Source organism: Plasmodium coatneyi, chromosome 1 (assembly GCF_001680005.1).
Source record: "Plasmodium coatneyi strain Hackeri chromosome 1, complete sequence".
Classification (NCBI taxonomy): Eukaryota; Apicomplexa; class Aconoidasida; order Haemosporida; family Plasmodiidae; genus Plasmodium; species Plasmodium coatneyi.
Window position 1 is genome coordinate 580,227 of NC_033556.1, and position 19,969 is coordinate 600,195.

Below are 19,969 nucleotides of genomic sequence, written 5' to 3' on the forward strand. Positions count from 1 at the left end.
TCTGGGGTGGCAACTTTGACGCTGTACGGAATGGATAGAAATAGGTTTTGGGAGGTTCGCTTCCTTCCCTGTCTTGGCTGCCCTTTCACGTAGCGGTGTGTCCCCCAGTGTACACGTTGCCCCGGTAGAACCTTCTCCCTATTCGTCGCGCAAAATGAGGGAAGCACACTCGTGCGGCTTGATCAAGTGACAACAAAGCAAAGTCACTGTTGGTTAGGTAAACCAACCTTTGAGCTAACGGAAGGAGCTACACTGAGTGAGGCACCTTCCTTACTGCGAAGATTACAAAAAAAAAAAAAAAAAAAAAAAAAAAAAAAAAAAGAAACATACGGACGTGCAGAAGGACCTACCGAGTGGTGAGAACCCTCTCATCATAATCACGCACAAAGCGGTTAGAATTCATATACCTTTTGGGGGTAGGTACACAACGTAGGGATGCAACCTCCCAATGATTCGCACAAACAATGGAGCTTCATACGCGATGCAGCTACACGCTGTATGTCCCCACGTCGATTTGCCTCCTTCAAAAAAGAAGCTTCGAATGACCTTCTAATAGGCAGGAGGGAAAAAAAAAAAAAAAAAAAAAAAAAAAGTTTCATTCTTTCTGGATCATTCCACTGTGAAGATAGTATGATCACCATACCTCCACACGTGGCTTCTGATGTAATAGGAATGACGTAAAAACGGGACCATCACACTTTATCCATCGCTCTACGTACAGTAACCGCCGCAACCGTTGGTCATTACATATGCCCACACAAGCACCTCTGTTTTTTTTTTTTTTTTTTTTTTTTTTTTAATATTCCAATTAGTTATATGCGTAAGTTATCATCACCGAGTGGGGTGGCACAAATAAAGAGAAAGAAGAACCCACACCTGTTTACTACGCCCCGGCGCCTTTTGTATTTCCCATCACCCATACGGAAAAAGGAAATAGTAACTTTGGAGATTGTGGTGAGGAACACACTAGTCTCACTCAATGTTGTTCCTTTTTTTTTTCTTTTTTTCCTCTTTCATTTTGCCTCTATTTTGGGCACATGGGTAACAATTCGCCAGTCCCCCCCTGCGCCGCCACGTATATACGTGAATATAGCTAGCCAAGTGTGGGAAACAGTTCGAAACAAAAAAAATGGATAAATGTTGGCGAGGCACCCTTCTCCTCTACAAAGTGGTACCACTAATGTGATTGTGATATATGACGAAGAAGAACATTCCATGGGGAGACAAACCAGTGGCCATTTAAAAAAAAAAAAAAAAACGAATTAAACCAGTAGAGGAACACATGGGCGAATGGCACAGTTGGTCCACATTTGTCATCCCTTTTAACGGTTGGGAGAGTCGACACGCAGTTTGATCACACCCTTATCATGGGCACCAAATGAATGCCTACTCAATCTGACGCATGAATAACGATACCCCAATTGTTTCTCCTTCGAGCAGCAGGTGTTATGAATGCGGAGTGTTCCTAGGGAAGACGCGTCATCACGTTGGTTCACTCAGCTGAGCAATCAAATGTCTACCCTTCATCTTAATTTAAGTTCCTAGCGGTGCATTTTTTTTCTTTTTTTTTTGTACATGCTTACAAATGGGGCAGAGGACAAGATGGGGAATCCCCTTCGAATGGATAACAAAACCACCATCCTTTTTGGGGGGAATATCCCCCGTCATTTAAAGGAGCCATTGCGTTTTCCATGTGGGCAGCTAATAGGGCTAATATGTGTGCATTCCTTTAAGGCTTTACTAGTCATCCCACGCTGGTCGATGCGATATGCGTCAGCTGGCTGGCTACATTTCTCACAGCGGGGCCAATCAAACAGGGCGGAGGCGCACTTCTATACTCCCCCGTTTGTGCGTACAGCGAGGATTATAAATTTTCTCACAAAATGAGCGGTGTCCATTTCGCTACTTCCTATTAGGGAAGCCGCTCACAATTGAAGGAATCTGCGCCTTTTCATATGCCCCTTCTATGCTTCTCTCCCCCGCGTTGTCGTCATCCTACTGGATGAGTAACCATGCAGACCCCGCTATAGCCAATCATGAGGGCAATTTTTACACACAGCGAACGTGCTCGCTGAGGCAACCAAAATTGGCAAACGCTGGACGGACGTTTTTATTACCAACAGTTATTTGCCCCCCCCCCCGTTGGAAGTTCTGTCCGTTGCGCCGCCCCCGATACGTTTGCAGTGGTGGACATTTTCACCGCTTCGTCACTTTCGTTACCTTCCCAAGTCACCTAACGTCATCCCACATTACGATATGCCATCTTTATTTTTCCCTTTTCCCCAACCTGTGGCTGTGAAGTTTTCTATCGTGCAGCATATTGCATGCATAAGTGAAGCACCGTCGAACAGCAAACGTACGTATTGGCTGACGTTCACGTGTGGCTGTACGCGAATGAACTTTTCATCTCCAGGCAAGCTGTGATAGATGGCCAAACTGGAATGCGTGTCGATGCGCATATATGATTATCCGCCCGTGACGCACTCGCGCAGCATATGGGGGCATACGCACGAAAACTACACACGTCGTACGTGGATACAAAAAGCAGCGTCGCCAAAATGCATTCGTCCGAAATGGATAAAACGAGTCAAATTGAGTGAACAAACTCCCCATTCTGTGCATCCTTCGGGTTAGTCAATTTGGTCATGACAAGCATTTTTTTTTTTTTTTATATACAATATACAGTGCAGTAATTCGTGACCCTTTTTTTTTTTTTTTAACAATTTCCTCCCCGCGCGGTCAGTTTCGATGAAGGAAAAAAAAAAAAAAAATGAAGAGCGAAACAGCGGGAAAAGTCAACTAGATCGCATAAACTGTTAATAACTACATTAAGTACCACCTCCTTATGGGCGTGTATTCCTGTTCATATGCATTTCCCCACGGCTGTGCGCCCGCCGGCGCCGTTTCTGCCCCGCAACTGACGTGATATCTTTGCTCACGTTGACGCAGCGACCCACGGTCACGTCTGTAGGAGAATTGGCGGCGGTAATATAAACAGTGATAAGCAGTGCAATCACCACGACATTTGGTAGCACAGTCACGTGGATCACCGCCCCCACGATAACCATCGCCATCGCAGTGAGTACTTCCACCACCGCACGAATGAAGGTGAAGAACACGCTGTTCATCTTCGGGTCAGGAGAGTGCGGCCAGCTGCCGCCCGAGTACTGCGCGGACTACGTGCAGGTGAACCCGACGGCCGTGCAGAACCTCCCGAACGACATCGACCAAGTCGTTTGTGGATCCATGCACACAATTATAAAGACGAAGGATGATAGGCTGTTCTCCTTCGGGTGCAACGACATGGGCGTTCTCGGTAGGAAGACTCATGCCAACAGTACGAAGGACCCCGAACACTCCCCAACGTTACTGAACTTCACCTGCAAGTCAAAGATTAAAAAAATCAGCTGCGGTGATAACCACACAGCGGTTCTTCTGGAAGATGGAAAGGTCTACATTACGGGGGGGTTTAGGGACTCCTGTGGGGTTATAGGTCTTCCTTCCTTCCATAAAAAGGGGGAAATAATACCCAAATCGGAAGAATTCGTGGAGGTAAAGTTTTCCTACGCGTACGATGGGAACGCCTCAGATGGTTACGCTGACGAGGTGGAGAAACCCATGCAGGAGGGGGAGGTCATAATAAGTAACATAATATCGGGAGAAGACCACCTCGTGTGTCTGGAGCAGAGTGGTGAGTACATATACACCATGGGGAACAGTGACTCATGCCAAGTATGCAACACCTTCTACGATGTAGAAAATGCGCATGAGATAAGGAACAGGTACATCTTCCCCAACCGGTACCATTTCAAGGATCTTGGGTTCACTTCAAAGTTTAGGGACATCTACTGTGGTGGTAACAACACGTTTGTTCAGTTAGAAGCATCCTTAGATGTGTATGCAATTGGAAGAAATGCCTACGGATCATGTGGCGTATCCATGAGAGATAACATTATAAAGAAGTTTGCAAAAATTGAAGAGCTGTCTTCGAAAGAAATTGTGCAACTCTGTGGTGGACAAAGCTTTACCGTCTGTTTACTTAAAAATAATGACCTCTACATTTGGGGTAACCGCGAAATATTGGGCATGGAATCTGAGGAGGACGCCTACTCTCCGCAAGAATTAACGTACTTCAAAAAGAAGAAACATCTCATTAAAACCATTTCTTGTGGAACGGACCACTGCCTAGTCTTAACGGAGAGTGGGAAGCTCTTCGGATGGGGCACGGGTGGAAACGACTTTGAAGAAGACACATGCATCGCTGTTATAGAAAAGAATGAACCCTCAGAAATTGGCTTCCACAACTTTGTTACAAAAACGTTCAGCAAAGGTAGGAAAGAGAGCGAAGTATCTATTAGCCATATTCAAATTGTGTCCTTCGCGGGGGGATCATCCCACTGTGCTTTTATTACATCCCATGAGGACTCTGACAGGATGTCTATTAAGAGAGGTCACGATGAAATATATGAGGAAGAAGATATGTTCGCGAAAAAACACAGAAGGGAAAACTTCCCCCAGGTGGAAATGGACGCGGGGCAAAAGGAGGCGGTACATGAGGAAGATGCAACGAATGAACAGGGTACAGATTTTTCCCTTATGGACAAACCTGAAAAGTTAGGAACTGGAGAGAACAAAAAAGGAAGCTTCTTCAAAGACCTCTTCTACAACCCACAAACACCAGTTAATAGTAAGTACTACATACAGTCAAAGGATTTAGAAAACATGGACAGCGATCTTTTAGGCACCGTGGATAAGACCACCGTCAGTAAGGACACTCAGAAAAGGAGAAGAAGTGTTAAAACTAAGCCCTACTTAAGCAATGAAAGTCCCACCAGGAGACAACCAAGGAGGTCTTGCAAAGAAAACATCAACCTGAGTGAAAAGACTTATAGGCAATTCTACCAAATTGTGGACACCCCTATATCGAAGAAGAAACGGAAGACGACACCTTCTTCTATGAGCAGGAACGTTAAGATGAGGGGGTCCCCATCTGAGAGGACCAGCAAGTCTAGGTCCGTTGGTGGAAAGAGAGAAAGCGTAGAAAGGTCCTACTCTAAGAGAGACAACCCCAAACATGAATTCGCTTCGCAGACACCCGATGCGAAGGTTGTGAGGGTGAAATCATCCAAAATGAAGAATTAGATAGCTCTTCCGAGGGGAATTCAAAAAGTTTTTCCCTTCCTTTCGTTACATTTTTTCCCTTTTTTTTTTTTTTTTTTTTTTTCTCATTCGTCAAGCATATGTATATGACTGCCATAGGAAGTGACGCATGCAACATCAACGCGTGTGTATTTGCCATGCGCTACAGGTCCTCTCTCTCTCACAGATGCTGCTACTGTACTATCACCCCACCCAATGGGTCGTGCATTTTATTGTATGTGCCCACCTCATTTCGTTTGTTTCATAATGCTTAACCCTCTCTTTTTAGTGCACCTTCTTATAAGCCCGGCAGTGTGTCACCGTTTGGGTGCCCGTCGTTTATGTTCATTTTGTGATAGGGGCATCACGAAGCACGTCTGACGTGGCCCATCTAACATCGCCCGTGCAAAGGGGGATTTTTACCCATCGCATGCTGTGTTCCTTGTTTCTCTGTACCACCACTCTTTAGCCATTTGTACACTATCAGAATTAATAAAAACAAAATTGTATTCCTAAAAAAAATAACATTCTGCTCTGCCGCACGGGGAAGGGCAAAAACTTGTTCCCCTTGTCCACTTTGTACGTGTACATAATATGAGCGTTTACTGTACGATTGGTGGAATCGTTTGCGGGGCGTTTCTTCGCTTTGGGCTTGTACACATGTCGGATAACCGGGGATCGTTCATAGCAGGTGAAGCACCATTGGGCGGCGCCCATTTATGCCATATGCATGTATACACACATATGTTACCTACCTTTAGCATGCGTGCAAAATTGTTATGACGCGAACGGGTCACGTGATTGCTGCATCGCCGGGCCAATGAATGACACATAACGATTGATTGATCTGTTCCTTTCTCCAAAATGGATGCACAAGGCTGTGAAGGATCTACTTTTCAGTGCATCCTTCATTGAGAATTACCTCCCATGCAACAGTGCCACTTGTTGTGTGGTTATGAAAGGGGGCACCACCTCTCTGCAGTGAAATTCATCCTACATATAAGCGTTGTCACGTGATGGGTTGAAAAGGGCCCAAAAGTGTTACGGATCGGAACGCTTATTCTCTACGTGTGCACATTTTTTTTTTTTTCTTTTTTTTTTTGTATGAACAAGCAATATAATATGTGCCTATTTTTCGCTCCCTTTTGGCTAGCTAAACCGTTTTCTTATGAACACGAAATGTAATATATGTAGCTTTTTTTTTTTCTTTTTTTTTTTTACGACGTTTAGCCATTTCCGTATGAACAGGCAATAATTTTTTCCACTATTTTTTCTCCTTTTTGTGTATTCTTTTGTGTCCCCCATGCTAGTATGAGAACAGCGCGCCTGAGGAAATGATCCCAAGTAAAGTCCTACCGTTTTGCCACCGCCCGTTCAGTCGTTCCCACTACAGTGGGAGGTAAAACTCAGGGGCGTTAACGTTTGGATGGGTTTATTTTATGCAACTCGTGGCGAAGCAGATTCACGCACACGTAGGACGAAGAAGCACGTACCAATTTGGGGCCCCCCAAAAGATATAGAAACGCGTGCACACTTGCAAATGTGGAGTTCTACTTCCACGTAACTTCGATGCGCACTCTGGGATGCTTCCATGGTGAAAAAAATATTTTTTCCTTTCCATAATAAGTAGAACAGGAGCTGGTCATTTTTATATTTTTTTACAGCCCAGATGCAACCCTAATTCGTTTTCAAAAAATATATATGATTTAGTAGGAATCAACCACTCCTTGAAGCTACTTTTTTTTTCCCCCCCTGAATAGGAAAAACGCATTTGGTTGACGATGATTAAGTCACCCTTTTACAGCTTTAACAAGAACTCGTTGCTGGTGCAGTGCTTCAAGGGGGCGTGTGTCTACTACCTTCCGCAGAACTTGGCCGTTATAGGCGCTTTTTTATATTACCAGTATAGGGTATGACGGAGCGGGTGGATACGTGCGATGAGCAGTCAGAGGAAGCACTGCGTCGAGCGTTTCCTCCCTCATGTGTGCCCCAATGGTGCCGCTATTATATTGTTACTATTATTTTTTCAATTTTTCATTTTGTTATTTTTTTGTTTTTTTTCAGGTGAGCGAACTCACGGGCGGAAAGCGTGTTCCCGTGAAGAACCCGGACGAATCGATAGACAACTTTTTGGCGACAAAAAAGTTAAACCGCGATGAGGTAAAAGTGGAGTGGCGGAAAGATGTGTGCCACGTGTCCCTCACGTGAGGAGGAAGCTTACCCCTCCTGCAAGCAGGGGATCGCTTGACGAGGAGGAGCTAAAACTGCGCAACGAAGTTATCAACCGCATCGTCGATATTTTTCAAAACGGATAAGCTCTCATGTGAGGGGAAGGAATCGTAAAGCTTATCCAAGAAGTCATTCGCCTCGTCCAGCTCGTACAAATATAAAGAGCATGTAATTAAATTGTAAAGGGCATCCCCATTTGTGGGATCCTCCTTTAGTGTATTTTTCAAAAACTCCTTCGCATCATTGAACTCGTAGTTTAAAATATTCGACACACCCTTCCCATTTAGAATGACGGTGGAGGAGTCGTTCACGGTGGATCCAAACATAGACTCCAAGTCGTCAAAGATTAAAAAGGCTTCTTTCTGATTTTCTGTATATAGGTAAAATATGGCTAGCATAATTTTTACGATGGGTATTTCATCATTCATCCGTTTGTAATCTTCTATAATTTGACTGACCAAATCGTGTCGGTTCATGAGGAGGAGAAGAACGATTTTTGCGGACGTCACTTCTATTGGGCCATCTGCTAGTAACTGGAAGCACTCCTGTAACTTGTTGCAGTCGAATAGGAGTCTACTCTTTAGGATGTTTCCATTGGGGGAGGTTATTTTCATCTTTTCCACTTCGCTCAGCAGTGCTGCTTCTGCTTCCATGGCGAGATTCCCCTTCGCCTTCTTCTCTTTCAAGTAATAATGCTCATAGTATTTGCATAACCACTGGAGGTTCTCATTTGGGGACTTTTTCAAACCTAGCAGAGTTTCCTTCTCGTTCCTTCGCATGTATATTTGATATATGTACTCCTCCGCTTCCTTCCGCTCCTCTTTGCTAGCTGTCTCGAAGTTCCTCAGGCAGTAGTTCTCATACCCCGCGTAGAAGAAGTCACGAATCTGCGGGAGGTGGTATGTGGTAGGTGGAAGGTTGTTAGGGTGGCGTATCAGTCATCTGGTCGCTCGGCGTTCATACAATCGCGCAGGATCTTATGAGCCTACACTCACCTGCAGTATGCCATCCATGGCGGGCACGTCAAAGGGTGGATGATACGCGTCGGGGTCAAGGGGGGAATGCGTGCCCAACCAGGCACGTGTGGGTTGCAAGTGGCAGAATTGGGGAAGTAAAAAAGTGGAAAAGTAACAATGCTCTTACGGGACAAAGTGGTGAACGTGCGGGTCGCGCATCTCTCCTTCCTAGCGTGCGCTTAAATGAACGCTAAACGCGCACTGCCATATGGCAATTATAAAAAGAAAAAATATATAATATGAAAAAAACGTTAATTTTTTTTTTTTTTTTTTTTTCTTTATATTTCTCTTCGCCCCTTGGGCGCGGAAGGCCAACAACCTGCATGCAACGACCGGCGCCCTCCTTTTGTGCCCACATGAATTTTTTCCACCCCACCAAGGGGTATTATCCCCTTGAGGGCACAGCCTGATCATCCTGCTGAGGGATTAGTCCGACGCTACTGACCACTATTTACAAAGGTGCCCTCTTTGCACGTTAAAAATGGGATTACAGTAGTAGCAGTCGTAATGGTGACAGGTGAAAAGGGTATCACATCCTGCCACACGTGAACTCGTTCATCCGGCGTGGAAAATAAAAAAATATCCTCTTAAAATGGGCGGAAATGCCAGACGTGGCTCGAAATGACACAACAACTGTTCCTTGGGCGTGAAAAAAAAAAAAAAAAAAAAAACACACTTTGTACACGCACAGGGGATATGGGTTCCTTCAAAAGGCACGCTCACATATGAGTTGAAAAAAAAAAAAAAAAAAGAGGGGAAGGAAGATACAACCAAATGACACAAAAACATTGGGCTTCCAGTTTGCTTCATCAATCGGTGTCCCACTTGGTAAGATACCTCAACGGAGGGGGGGATATCGTTACATTCATGGTTTTGACTAGCTCACAGGATGGGGCGCTAAAAAAAAGGCAGCCTACCCAAGGGTTTCCTCCCACGCAAGCACACAGACAGGCACAGACGGAAATAAACAAAGACACCCCAGATATGGAAGGACCCATCACTGCGTGAGCTTCTGCGTAATGAGCATATCTATCAGTTTGGCATCCTGCAGTGTTGTCTGGTCGCTGCGTTCAATTTTCTTAAGGGGGAAATCAAAAAAGAGAGAAAAATTGACAGGGGTGTAGCTATACACGAACTGAAACAAGTCTTCCACAGTATGGTCATAATTAAATTTTTGTGAAACTTTTTTTCCATTATATAATCTGACATGTAATGTCGTAATAGGCTTGGAATCATCTACGTGGATATTTTTAATATCTGTCGGGGCAGATGCTGCAAGTTTTTTTATTTCTTCTCCGCTAACACTTGGTGTGCTACTTGACCCTAACTTGACTCCCTGTCCTTTGTAGGTTGAACTAGTGGTCTCCACTTTCTCCTTTGTGTAGACTTGGTTGCTCTTATCCTTTAAGGCTACATTCATCGTTTTATCCTTGCCGGCCAATTCCTTGGGCAAAATACCTGCCTCGATGTTTTGCATGAACTTTTTATTTTCCTCAATCTCTAAATCCCGGAATTCTCCATCATCTACGATGAACCCATTTTTATATAGCGTGATGCGTCTACAGTTTTCTGGCAGTTTGGACGTGAAGAAACTAGGGACCATATCATCGTCTGAGTTTTCCACTTCAAGTCCGCTGTTCTGACCGCCTGTATAGTGCGCTACGCGTTCCTTGTTTTTTTTTTTCGTCCTTCCTCAGGTCGCTAAGGGATCTGCAGCGGGGATGCACAAACAACGGGGTTTTACATTGGGGATGAAATGAAGTGACACACTAAACTGTTTTATCGTCACGGCAGGGAATGGGCTATGCACATCTCTTGCCCACACATGCAACTGTCCGACGTGCAGGTGCTCCCTCACCAATAATTACATACCTTATGTTCGACATGGTTCCCAAGCTTCGCAAATGATTCCTTTTAAACTTTGGGGGGAGTTATTCAAACTGGAGGAGTTTCACCAGCAGGGAAGCCTCTCAGCTGCTCTTACAGAGGTAACGTATTTTTTTTTCGATTCAAGGGGGAAGCAAAAATAAACCCTGAGTTAACCTTTCACATAAACGTTTGGCTTCAATTACGCAAAGATAGGCGAGTTTTCCCTTCGCCGCTCGGGGTGGAGAAGAAATTTGGCAGTGGAGGGGAACGCAGAAGGGGTCGCGGAAAACGGGCAGAAACGGCGAAAGGCGACGAAAAGGATGGCAAAAAGGATGGTGAAATTTTCCCCAAAAAATTGCAAAAAAGTATACGGTTAAAAATATACGGTCAAAGATATGCCGTCAAAATGTGCCGTAAAAATATGCCGACAAAATGGTGCCAATTTTCTGCGTCCAAAGCGGGGCGTGCGCATGCGGGAAAAAACGTTCCTTTTTTTTTTTTTTTTTTTTTTCCTCCGTTCATGCAATAACCGAGAAGGGAGAATTATTAAGGGGAAATAAAATCGGAAAAGAAATTATCGAAGAGGGGGACAAACATAGAGATGATGAGAAATAAGGAAATGGTCCAGTTAATAGAATTTGTTCCATTCGGTTGGCATGGCCTTTTTCATCGCATGTGAGGAAAGTTCCACCTTGGCGATCTGTTCATTCTCGCGCGTTTATGTCTTGGTGCTTTTCCTTAGGGGTTCTCCCCCAGAATAATACGCAACTGGAAAGGATGTCCGAGGAAGGTGAACGCGCAGAAGGGGGGACTCACCAGCGCAATTGTCCCTCGTCCGTTGGAAATGCAGACCGTTTGTCCGAGTATGGGAGGAGAGGGGCCTCGCACAGTAACGCGGTGATATAATGATCCACCCATTAGTACTATCCCCCTCGAGGGAATAAACCCAAGAACAGGTACATGAACGTGTAAGTGTGGCCGCCGATTTGAAACAGTTTGATGCCTCCCTGTAGACACACTCGCGGAACCGCGGCGATTCTTCCAGTCACTGCCTCACTTTTTGGAACACAGTGGGAGAATAACGAAATGGAAAAAACGTAAGCTCTTCAGTAGGGCCAAGGACGGGGTGATGTCCAACTGATGGTTAAACAGCGTCCCCACCAAAAGGGGAATCACTGAAATGGGGGTACGCAAAAAGTGTGCAGGAAGAATGAGGGAGAAATGTGAATATTTACGTTTACGCTTATGTTCACCCGTGTGTATATATTTTTTTTTTTTTTTTTTTTTTTTGGCTAGCTACAGTGTAAAAAAAAAATTGAACTTTTGAAATTTTTGAGCATTTTAGCTGTTTTTTTTTTTTTTTTTTTTTTTTGCGCGCGGTGTGTTGGCACTTCAAAATGTAGACCCAAAAGAAACATCCCTTTTTTTTTCTACATTACAGAAGTGGTGAGTTAACGATTTTCAGTTGGAAGTTCTTTTTTTTTTTTCCAAAGTTTGTGATGTTGGGGAGAATTGCCTTTTAAAAAGGGGTTGTTGTGCTATGTTGGAAAGCCGCGCTCGTTTGGTGTGCTCATCTGTTTTTTTCATCTATTTTGCTTGCCTGTTTTGCTCACCTGGTTTGCCCCTTGAGTTCTCAACCACGCTCTCCTGCGTGTTTTTACTTCATTTTATTCTTTTTCCTTTTTTATTTTATCCTATTATTTTCTCTTTTATTTTTTCCTTCTTGCATGCGGCGAAACCTTCACACGCAGAACAAACTGGAGGGGAAAAATACAAAATGGTCACTACTGCCGTTGTGACTTGTTCTCTTTTTTTCTCCACACGCGTTGCCACCCATTCGAGTTGAGTGTCAGTCGTTTTTAATTCGTAGACCAACTTGTTGTTTAAACTTTACGAGTTAGTGTTTTCCGCGCAGTTCGTTTTTGTGTCAACTGTGCTCGTTTTTGTTTTTTTTTTGTTTTTTTTTTTTCGTCACTATTCAGTTTTTTTTTCCGTTTTTTTTTTCGTCACTTTTTCGTTTTTTTGCTCCCCCCAAACAACGGTCCCAAGTGGTTAAAAGGCTGCTCCCCTGTTTGACTCACCACAGGGCGAAGCAGACCATTCCCAAACATGGACGTGGGCACATCAATTCATTCCTGCCACGCGTAACGTGTAATCGTACCCTTTTGCTTGCTATACAGCGGTGCTACACCGGCGAGTGAGTTGCGAAAGTAGGTTCAAGTCGAATTCGCATTTAACGAGTAGAGAACCAGTCTTTTTTTTTACATCAACTTAACCCGTTTATGTTTTTTTTTTCTTCTTAAGCTGTGTATACTTTACCAGACGAGTTGGCAAAATTTGCACAAGTCAGCAAACCAACCAAGTCGCGTCTTCCGTGCAATCCTTTTTTTTTTTTTTTTTTTTCCGTCATTTTAATATATACCATCCGAATATTCGTCTACACTTTAAATACATAAAAAAGATTGCGTGAAATTGCTCGTTCATGTTGATCGAATGAGATGCCACCTGACGGGATGATCAATTTTGGCGCATAGATGAATAATAGCTACTGGTGTGTGCCACGACACGTGAAGTAGAACTGCTGCGGAAGCAGTGTGGCCTTTTTGTCCAATTTTTCCTTTTTTTTTTTTTTCTTCTTCCGTTTGCCTGCCGACCTGCGTACATGAGAGGCTGACGGTGGCCATTCAAATAAACCTCCAAAGTTAAAGCAGCAACCACCCGCAAGATGAAGCACGCCAAGGGGTTAAGGACGCTCTTCTGTGGAGCTCTGTTTTTACTTCATTTATGTTGGGAAGCCACGTGCCACAAGGTGTATAAGGTTGGGCCAGAACCCATCCCCTGTTCGCAATGCAGAGACGTACGGGAATGTAGTGCGTGTGTGTTTGAGGAACAGGAGTCTCCATATGCAATCCACTTGAAGCTAAACAAGAACAAGCCAAATGACCACAGCAATTTGAAAAAGCATCACGATTCGCTGAAGCTCGGAGGGGTGAAGTACTACGTCAAGAGGGGAGAAGGAATTTCAGGCAGTTTGGGTAACCCATCGGGGAACACCCTGAATGATATAGACAGGATTAACGAGGAGATCAGAAACAGGCGTGAGGACAGCGCTCAGGGGGGCAGGAACTTCATTGACATTAGCAGTTATGGAAAGGATAGCTTGTCAGACTACTTTGTGGGTGTGCAGAAGCATGCCTACACGGAGGTGGGGAGCATAAACGGGGGAAGTAACGAAGGTGCAGGTGACCACCCCGCCAGGGTGGAAAAGAACTTCATCGACCTGAAGAACACCAACGCAGTGGTGGAACAGACGGAGGAGAACGTCTTCCTAGTCCCGCTGAAGCATTTGCGAGATAGCCAATTTGTTGGGAAGCTCCTAGTTGGGGTTCCTCCACAGGAGATCCACCCCATCTTCGACACAGGCAGTACAAATCTGTGGGTCGTTACAACAGATTGTGAAGAAAATTCTTGCAAAAAAGTTAACAGGTACAATCCGTATAAATCCAAAACGTTTAGGAGGTCCTTCATAGGGAAGAATCTTCACATCGTTTTCGGATCGGGTTCTATTTCAGGATCCATTGGGAAAGAAACGTTCGTCTTAGGAGACCACACAGTACGCAACCAAACCTTTGGCTTAGTGGAGAGTGAATCGAATGACAGTTTAAATGGAGATAACATTTTTGACTACATAGATTTTGAGGGGATTGTTGGGTTGGGATTCCCAGAAATGCTATCTGCAGGGAAGGTTTCCTTTTTCGATAACCTACTAAAGCAGAATAAAAATTTGTCACCCCAGTTTTCTTTCTACATTTCACCAGATGACAACACATCTACATTTATAATAGGTGGTTTGAGCAAATCCTTTTACGAAGGTAGTATTTATATGCTTCCCGTCATTAAGGAGTATTATTGGGAAGTGGAGTTGGACGCCATTTACGTGGGGGAGAAGAAAATTTGCTGTGAGGAGAAAAGTTACGCGATTTTCGACACAGGAACGTCCTACAACACTATGCCCAGTGCACAGATAAAGGACTTCTTCGATGTAGTTGCTTCTGTCCCTTGTACGGAAGAGAATTACCAGGACGTCCTCAAGAAATATCCCGTCATTAAGTATGTCTTTGGCGACTTAGTTATAGAACTTATGCCTGAAGAATACATGATTTTAAATGAGGACAGTTGCATCCCGGCGTACATGCAGATTGACGTTCCCTCTGAGAAGAACCACGCGTACCTCCTCGGAAGCATTGCCTTCATGCGGCACTACTACACGGTCTTCGTGCGTGGCGTGGGGGGAAAACCGTCCATGGTGGGCGTTGCGAAGGCCAAGTCGGCTGCACCGGCTGTGAAGTGATAGAGGTGGCATGTTAGAAGAGGTACATCCAACCTTGGATCTCCATAATGCTGCTTTAAAAGTCGGTGCGGATGCCTCGTCACATTTCTACGCCAGGTGTTTGTACGCACACACAAATGTACCTGTTTTTGTTACTTTTTTCCGACGGGCAAATTTTTCCCCAACAGGAGCTGCTCCTACTATTTTATTTTATTTTATTATTTTATTTTATTATCTTATTTTTTTGTGTAAAAACTTACTCCGCTTCGTCTCAGCATGCCGTTTTGTGTCTTTCCCATTTTGCTTTTTTTTTAAATTTGGGAGGGAGCAACGGGATGGGACAATCCGCATCCTTTAATTAAATAAATAATAATTTTTTTTTTTTTTCTCTCTTGATGATAGTGTACCACCACATCAACGTGGGTGGCGCCGCTCGGTCTTTATACATAGTTTATTCCTTTTACAAAAAAAAAAAAAAAAGAGGTTCATTCGATTCGTTCAAAAAAGAAGCAAAATGAGAAGACGACATAGTTACGTAATCCTTTTGACAAAAAAAAAAAAAAAAAAAAAAGGGGGGGAAGGGACAGAAATAAACATGCACGAGTGGACACAGAAGGTTGATCAAATAGAGTGGGGTGTACCCTATGTTTGGAGATGGTCAGAGGGGGGGGGGAAGACAATCGCAGATTGCGGAGTGGTCTGTGTAGCTTCACATGAGTTATGCTATGTGGTTAGCGTGCATGTCTGCTTCTTTATCCGTTTGCGAATTTTTAGGCTTTTCCCATTTTGCCTATCATCGCGTGATGGAAATACGGGGTGCTTTCATTTTGACCTTCCCCGTGAGGAGCTTCGTCAGGTAGAACTGGATGTAGTCCAGCATCCGCACGCACTCCTCCTCGGAGTCGTTCAGGACTTTCATCTTCGCTTCGACCTTGTACGTGGGGGGGTCTTCTCCCGCCTGACCCGTTTTCTTGTAATGCACGTTGATTAGGAACACCGTTTTGTCTAGCGGGGCCTCCCTGCTGGTCGTATGAGCTGCACAAAAAATGAGGCGAAGTGTATCCGCAGAGTAGCCATGTTGCAAATTAGAAAAAACCTTCCCCATGTTGAAAAAAAACAAATGGAGGTACTCTGCCAGAAAAACACAACAACTAAAAATGAATTCATTTGGGTGGATTTCCTCGTCAACTTTTATCTCCTCCGTTATCACTCTGTTTATGCCTCTTCTCTTCTTCACCTAATTAAAAAAAAAAAAGCGAATCGCGTATGCACATGTGTGGAAATAGCTAGTATAAAGATTTGCCTACGAATTGGGGGAAGTCCATCTCCCTCACACAGAACAGAATTTTCATCCGGTAGAGTGCCGGTGGGCTGCATCTTTTGCCCCCTTTTTTTGAACTTACGTTGGTAAGCTCGTCTATCGATAGGGTCGCCGGTTCGAGGGGCACGAATGGAATCTCAACAGATGACTCTTCATAAAGAACCGAGTTGCATAAATAGGAGTAGGCCAATTTGACGGAGCCGGATGGAACTTCGAAGTGCACACTAATGAGAAAACTTTTGCTGACCTCTTCGACGGTGGTTAGTTCGGTTAGGTTGGCAAATCCAGTTCTTTCAGGATAACACCTTTCGATAGATCGACCACCTTGATCGTGATGCTTGCTTCTTGAGTCATCCCCGATGGTAGTACCCTGGGCTATTTTTTCATCCCCCAGAAGAACAAGTTCGTCTTCCTCTCCGTTGTATTCCACCTGGCATTTATTCACTTGGAGAGATGTTCGCACAAATAAACTTTTAACAGTTACGGGAGAATCTACCAATTGGATATACAAACGGAGCATACGCTCTTCCTGATTCAGCTGGAAATATAACTTGACGTGGGCACTCTCGCTGATCTGGTGAAAGGTCCGTTTGTCTGTTTGTCTCCACTTGGTTTGTTCCTCCTTCAGTTTGTGTAAGAAGGATTGGAGGTCTGCATAGGAGGTGCCTTCTCCATTGGCACAGAGGTCAGAGGTGCATGCGGGGGGAATTGCTGCCTCGTCCACCGTCAAGGCGGAGGCGGTAATCTCCGAAGGGGTCCTTGCCGAAGGGGTCCTGGCCGAAGCGGTGGATGCAACTGTGTTTGCCTCAGTTAAGGGAAGCTTCATCTCACTAATATTCGATCTCTGAACTGGGAGAGGAATGTGCTCCCCTGATTGACTACCCCCGGTTTGCAAAAAGAACGCGTCGTTGTATTTGAAGGGGCGCTCCAAGTTGAACTGCTCCTCTGCGGGATCGAGCTGGAGGTAGTTCGTAACGTAGGAGAGGAAGTTGGTCCCCCCGTTGGTATGGTCTCCTCCATGGGGGGATTTCTCCTTAGAGGGAAGTCCTTCTGCATCCTTCGCGTTACGCACAAGGAAGAACACACTCCCCAACGTAACGCAGCAGTCGATGGTTTCTACGCTGTTCCGTCTACCAAGCAGGTAGGCCACATGGGAAGACAACCTACTCACGTAGAAAAGAACCAAACTTCTGTTCTGATCATATTGGTAAAAAAATAAAAATATTTTTCCAACGTGCCAGAGAATACTACTGACACTGAAATGCGTAAAAAAAAGATAAAGGGAGAAAAAAAAAACGCTCAAGAAGTGCTCATTCTTATATTCCTTTATATGGTCATGTGCTTCTTCCAAATATGCGTAAACGAAATAAATGAGATACTCAAAAGTGGCTACATCTACTTGGTTTACGTCTTTGTAGGGGTTCTCTTCCCTGTTGTTCGTATCATCACTTACATGCACGTTTAGTGTCCCTATGATGTATTCTAGTAGGTCATATCTGGTAAACGCGTCGATCGTTTTTACCTCCTTTAGGAAAGTGCTCATTTGGTTTAGCAGGTCCGATTGGTGGGTTTCGTTCTGTTGCATTTGTCTCTGGTGACCCCCCTGTGGAGCGCTAAATGGGGAGACCTCATTACCCACACTACTATTCACATTGTCATTACCAATATGGTTACCGCCCAGTTGGCGCCGCATGAGGGCCGCCCCGTAAGTCACAACATACATGGCACTGAGGAAGTTGGTGGTGATGCGGGTGGTTCCCTCTAGACTGTTGTTCACGTGAAGGATCTCCTCGATAACCTGGGACTCCTTCTTGTGATTCTTAATGCAAAGCATATAAAATAGAATAAACACATAAAGGTTACGATTTCGGAGCAAGTGGGCCTTCTCCCGTCCATACGAAAGAATGGTATCTACATACTCTCCTACGAAGTCTCCCTCCGATTTGTGATACAGGTAGGTTAATATATTATACGAAATGGCTTCGAAGTTTTTTTCATTCATGAGGTAGTATAAAATACGGAGGAGAGTCTTCCTTATGGTTACGTCTTCGTAGAGACTTCGCAGCACGTTGGTAGATAATTCTTCCTGCATGTTCTGTTGCGCGAATTTTGTATGCACATCTGGGTTCGCAAAAATGGACAGATATATCTTCGTTGTGACGTAGACGATGTTTTTGTCTTCGTTGTGGAAGTTGTTCGAGAGGTGCGTGAAGCAGAGGTGCAATAGTTTATCCATGCAGTTCGGTGGTGACAAAGATGCGTGGCCATCATCCAGCTCGCCGCAGAACCCGTCACCACTTCGTTGTATGATCCCATGAACGTTTTGATCGATAGTGCCTTCAACCCCCCAGGGGGCGTATCGTTGAAGATCCAAATCGACCAGGCACCCCTTCTGGTAATTTACGAGCAAAAAGCTCAGACATTCGTAGATGACGCTTTTCGCTTTGTTCGTAAAAAACACATGAACAATTAGAGGCAGAAACTTTTTGTAGATTCTATTTTCGTATCTAACTAGCTTTTTTAAAAATTTTAGGATCTTTATAAACTTCCAGTTGTCTATCAAGTTGAGTCGTTCGTTTAGGATGCTGTAAATGAGGGGAATGAACGCGAGGAACTTCCTCAGGTAGGTGGTGGGTACTCCCCCTCCGTTGGGAACTCCTCCCGGTTGGTCTGGACTGCAGGTAGTTGTTCCTCCGTGGGGGGCATCTCCCCTGTTGTCACGACCAGGAGAACAGACCTGTTCATTCCTCTCTAACGCACAGAACAGCTCCGCCAGAATATTTACGATGAGGCAACACAACGCAGTGTTGTTCCGGTGAGCGTCATCCATTCCTTCCTTGCCCATCTGATCATACGATGCACTCTCATCACTGTAGAGAGAAACAAAGCTTTTTTTAATTGTTTCAAAAAAAGCTGGCAACGTTTCTAAGTTGCTTATTACAATTTTGTAGAGACAAATTATTGTTTTCTTTTTTATGTAGACTTGGGAGCTATTCAGAAGGTGCATGACATGGTGGTGTAGGTTGCTGCTCATGATTGGGGTGCATACGTTACTGAGTGTGTTAAGAACGAGAGCCGTGTTGTATATGTTTGTCTCCTTTGTTATACAGTTTGTGTGTGCGAATTGTTTTTTTTTTTCCTGTTCTCGTGGGGTCTCTCCACCATGGGGGAAGTTACCCCGGGAGGAAGACTCATTCGACTGTATACCAGGCAATATCGAGTAGGTCTTCACAGAATTTTGGAGCAACCCGATATTCTCCCTCATAATGGCAGAACCAATATTAGCTAATGAGTTAATTACGTTCGTCTTTCCATTAGACGATGCAGTGGGAAAGCTCTCCTTGTATAACTCCTTCCTGAACAGATTAATCGATAGAAAAGTCACGTCGTCCCTATCGATGCAATGGTGCAGGAACAGATGGCCACGTCTCCTTAACACATACTTATCCGAGGTAAGCATTTCAATAACTGCAAAGTTATGTTCCGGGTCTATCTTCCTTCCATACATTTGGAGATAAAGCAACTTGAGCAGAGTGATGGACTTTTCCTTTGTTCTGGAATTGAGCAGACTAAATATAGGTTCCTTCTCCCTGTAGCTTTTACTTTTATCCATTTCTTTCAGGCTCCTAACGCACAGGTCGTAGTTCCTCTGCACGTTCTGCATACTGTCATCCCGCTTAATGTCCTTAATCAGTTCGATGAAGGACCCGTTCATTTTGCTCAAAGTGGGGGTGCAGACTTGTGAGGGAATAATGACTAGGTGAGTGTGTTACCCTCGGTTGATCGGAGTTCCACCCTACTTCCACCCCCTTAGCGGACGGGGATGACCTAACCAACGCTTACGATCGGCAATTATACCACTGGTACGACACCCAGGGCGGAAGATCTATCATTTTGCTGGTCCACCTAAAAAGGTAATTTCTCTCACAGGGATGGTGTGACGGTGTAATGGCGACCTTTCCTCTGTTGAAAGAAAATTTTACCCTTCTCTACCACGCCTGGAGGGTGATGCCAGCACGCTCGCATTTGGAAAGTTACCCTCTGACCAAATTGGTCGCCCTCCTT

General features: G+C 44.5%; 5 protein-coding genes across 5 annotated transcripts; 2 read left to right on the forward strand and 3 right to left on the reverse strand.

The window, feature by feature from the left end:
- Positions 1 to 3,102: 3,102 nt before the first annotated feature.
- On the forward strand, positions 3,103 to 5,142 carry PCOAH_00001250 (Regulator of chromosome condensation; the record flags this gene model as incomplete). Its single annotated transcript, XM_020056942.1, has 1 exon — positions 3,103 to 5,142. The coding sequence occupies one exon, from the start codon at positions 3,103 to 3,105 to the stop codon at positions 5,140 to 5,142; it is 2,040 nt and encodes a 679-aa protein (XP_019912502.1).
- Positions 5,143 to 7,397: 2,255 nt separating this feature from the next.
- On the reverse strand, positions 7,398 to 8,644 carry PCOAH_00001260 (Uncharacterized protein; the record flags this gene model as incomplete). The annotated part of the gene is made up of 2 exons (XM_020056943.1): positions 7,398 to 8,255; positions 8,364 to 8,644. 2 exons carry the CDS (start codon positions 8,379 to 8,381, stop codon positions 7,398 to 7,400), a joined length of 876 nt encoding a protein of 291 aa, XP_019912474.1.
- A 737-nt stretch (positions 8,645 to 9,381) lies between these two features.
- Positions 9,382 to 10,270, reverse strand: PCOAH_00001270 (Uncharacterized protein; the record flags this gene model as incomplete). Its single annotated transcript, XM_020056944.1, is given in 3 exon segments — positions 9,382 to 10,031; positions 10,048 to 10,094; positions 10,257 to 10,270. The coding sequence occupies 3 exon segments, from the start codon at positions 10,268 to 10,270 to the stop codon at positions 9,382 to 9,384; spliced, it is 711 nt and encodes a 236-aa protein (XP_019912449.1).
- A 2,708-nt stretch (positions 10,271 to 12,978) lies between these two features.
- On the forward strand, positions 12,979 to 14,604 carry PCOAH_00001280 (Eukaryotic aspartyl protease; the record flags this gene model as incomplete). The annotated part of the gene is made up of 1 exon (XM_020056945.1): positions 12,979 to 14,604. One exon carries the CDS (start codon positions 12,979 to 12,981, stop codon positions 14,602 to 14,604), a length of 1,626 nt encoding a protein of 541 aa, XP_019912458.1.
- A 772-nt stretch (positions 14,605 to 15,376) lies between these two features.
- PCOAH_00001290 (Uncharacterized protein) lies at positions 15,377 to 19,619 on the reverse strand (the record flags this gene model as incomplete). Its single annotated transcript, XM_020056946.1, has 2 exons — positions 15,377 to 15,820; positions 15,987 to 19,619. 2 exons carry the CDS (start codon positions 19,617 to 19,619, stop codon positions 15,377 to 15,379), a joined length of 4,077 nt encoding a protein of 1,358 aa, XP_019912433.1.
- Positions 19,620 to 19,969: the final 350 nt, after the last annotated feature.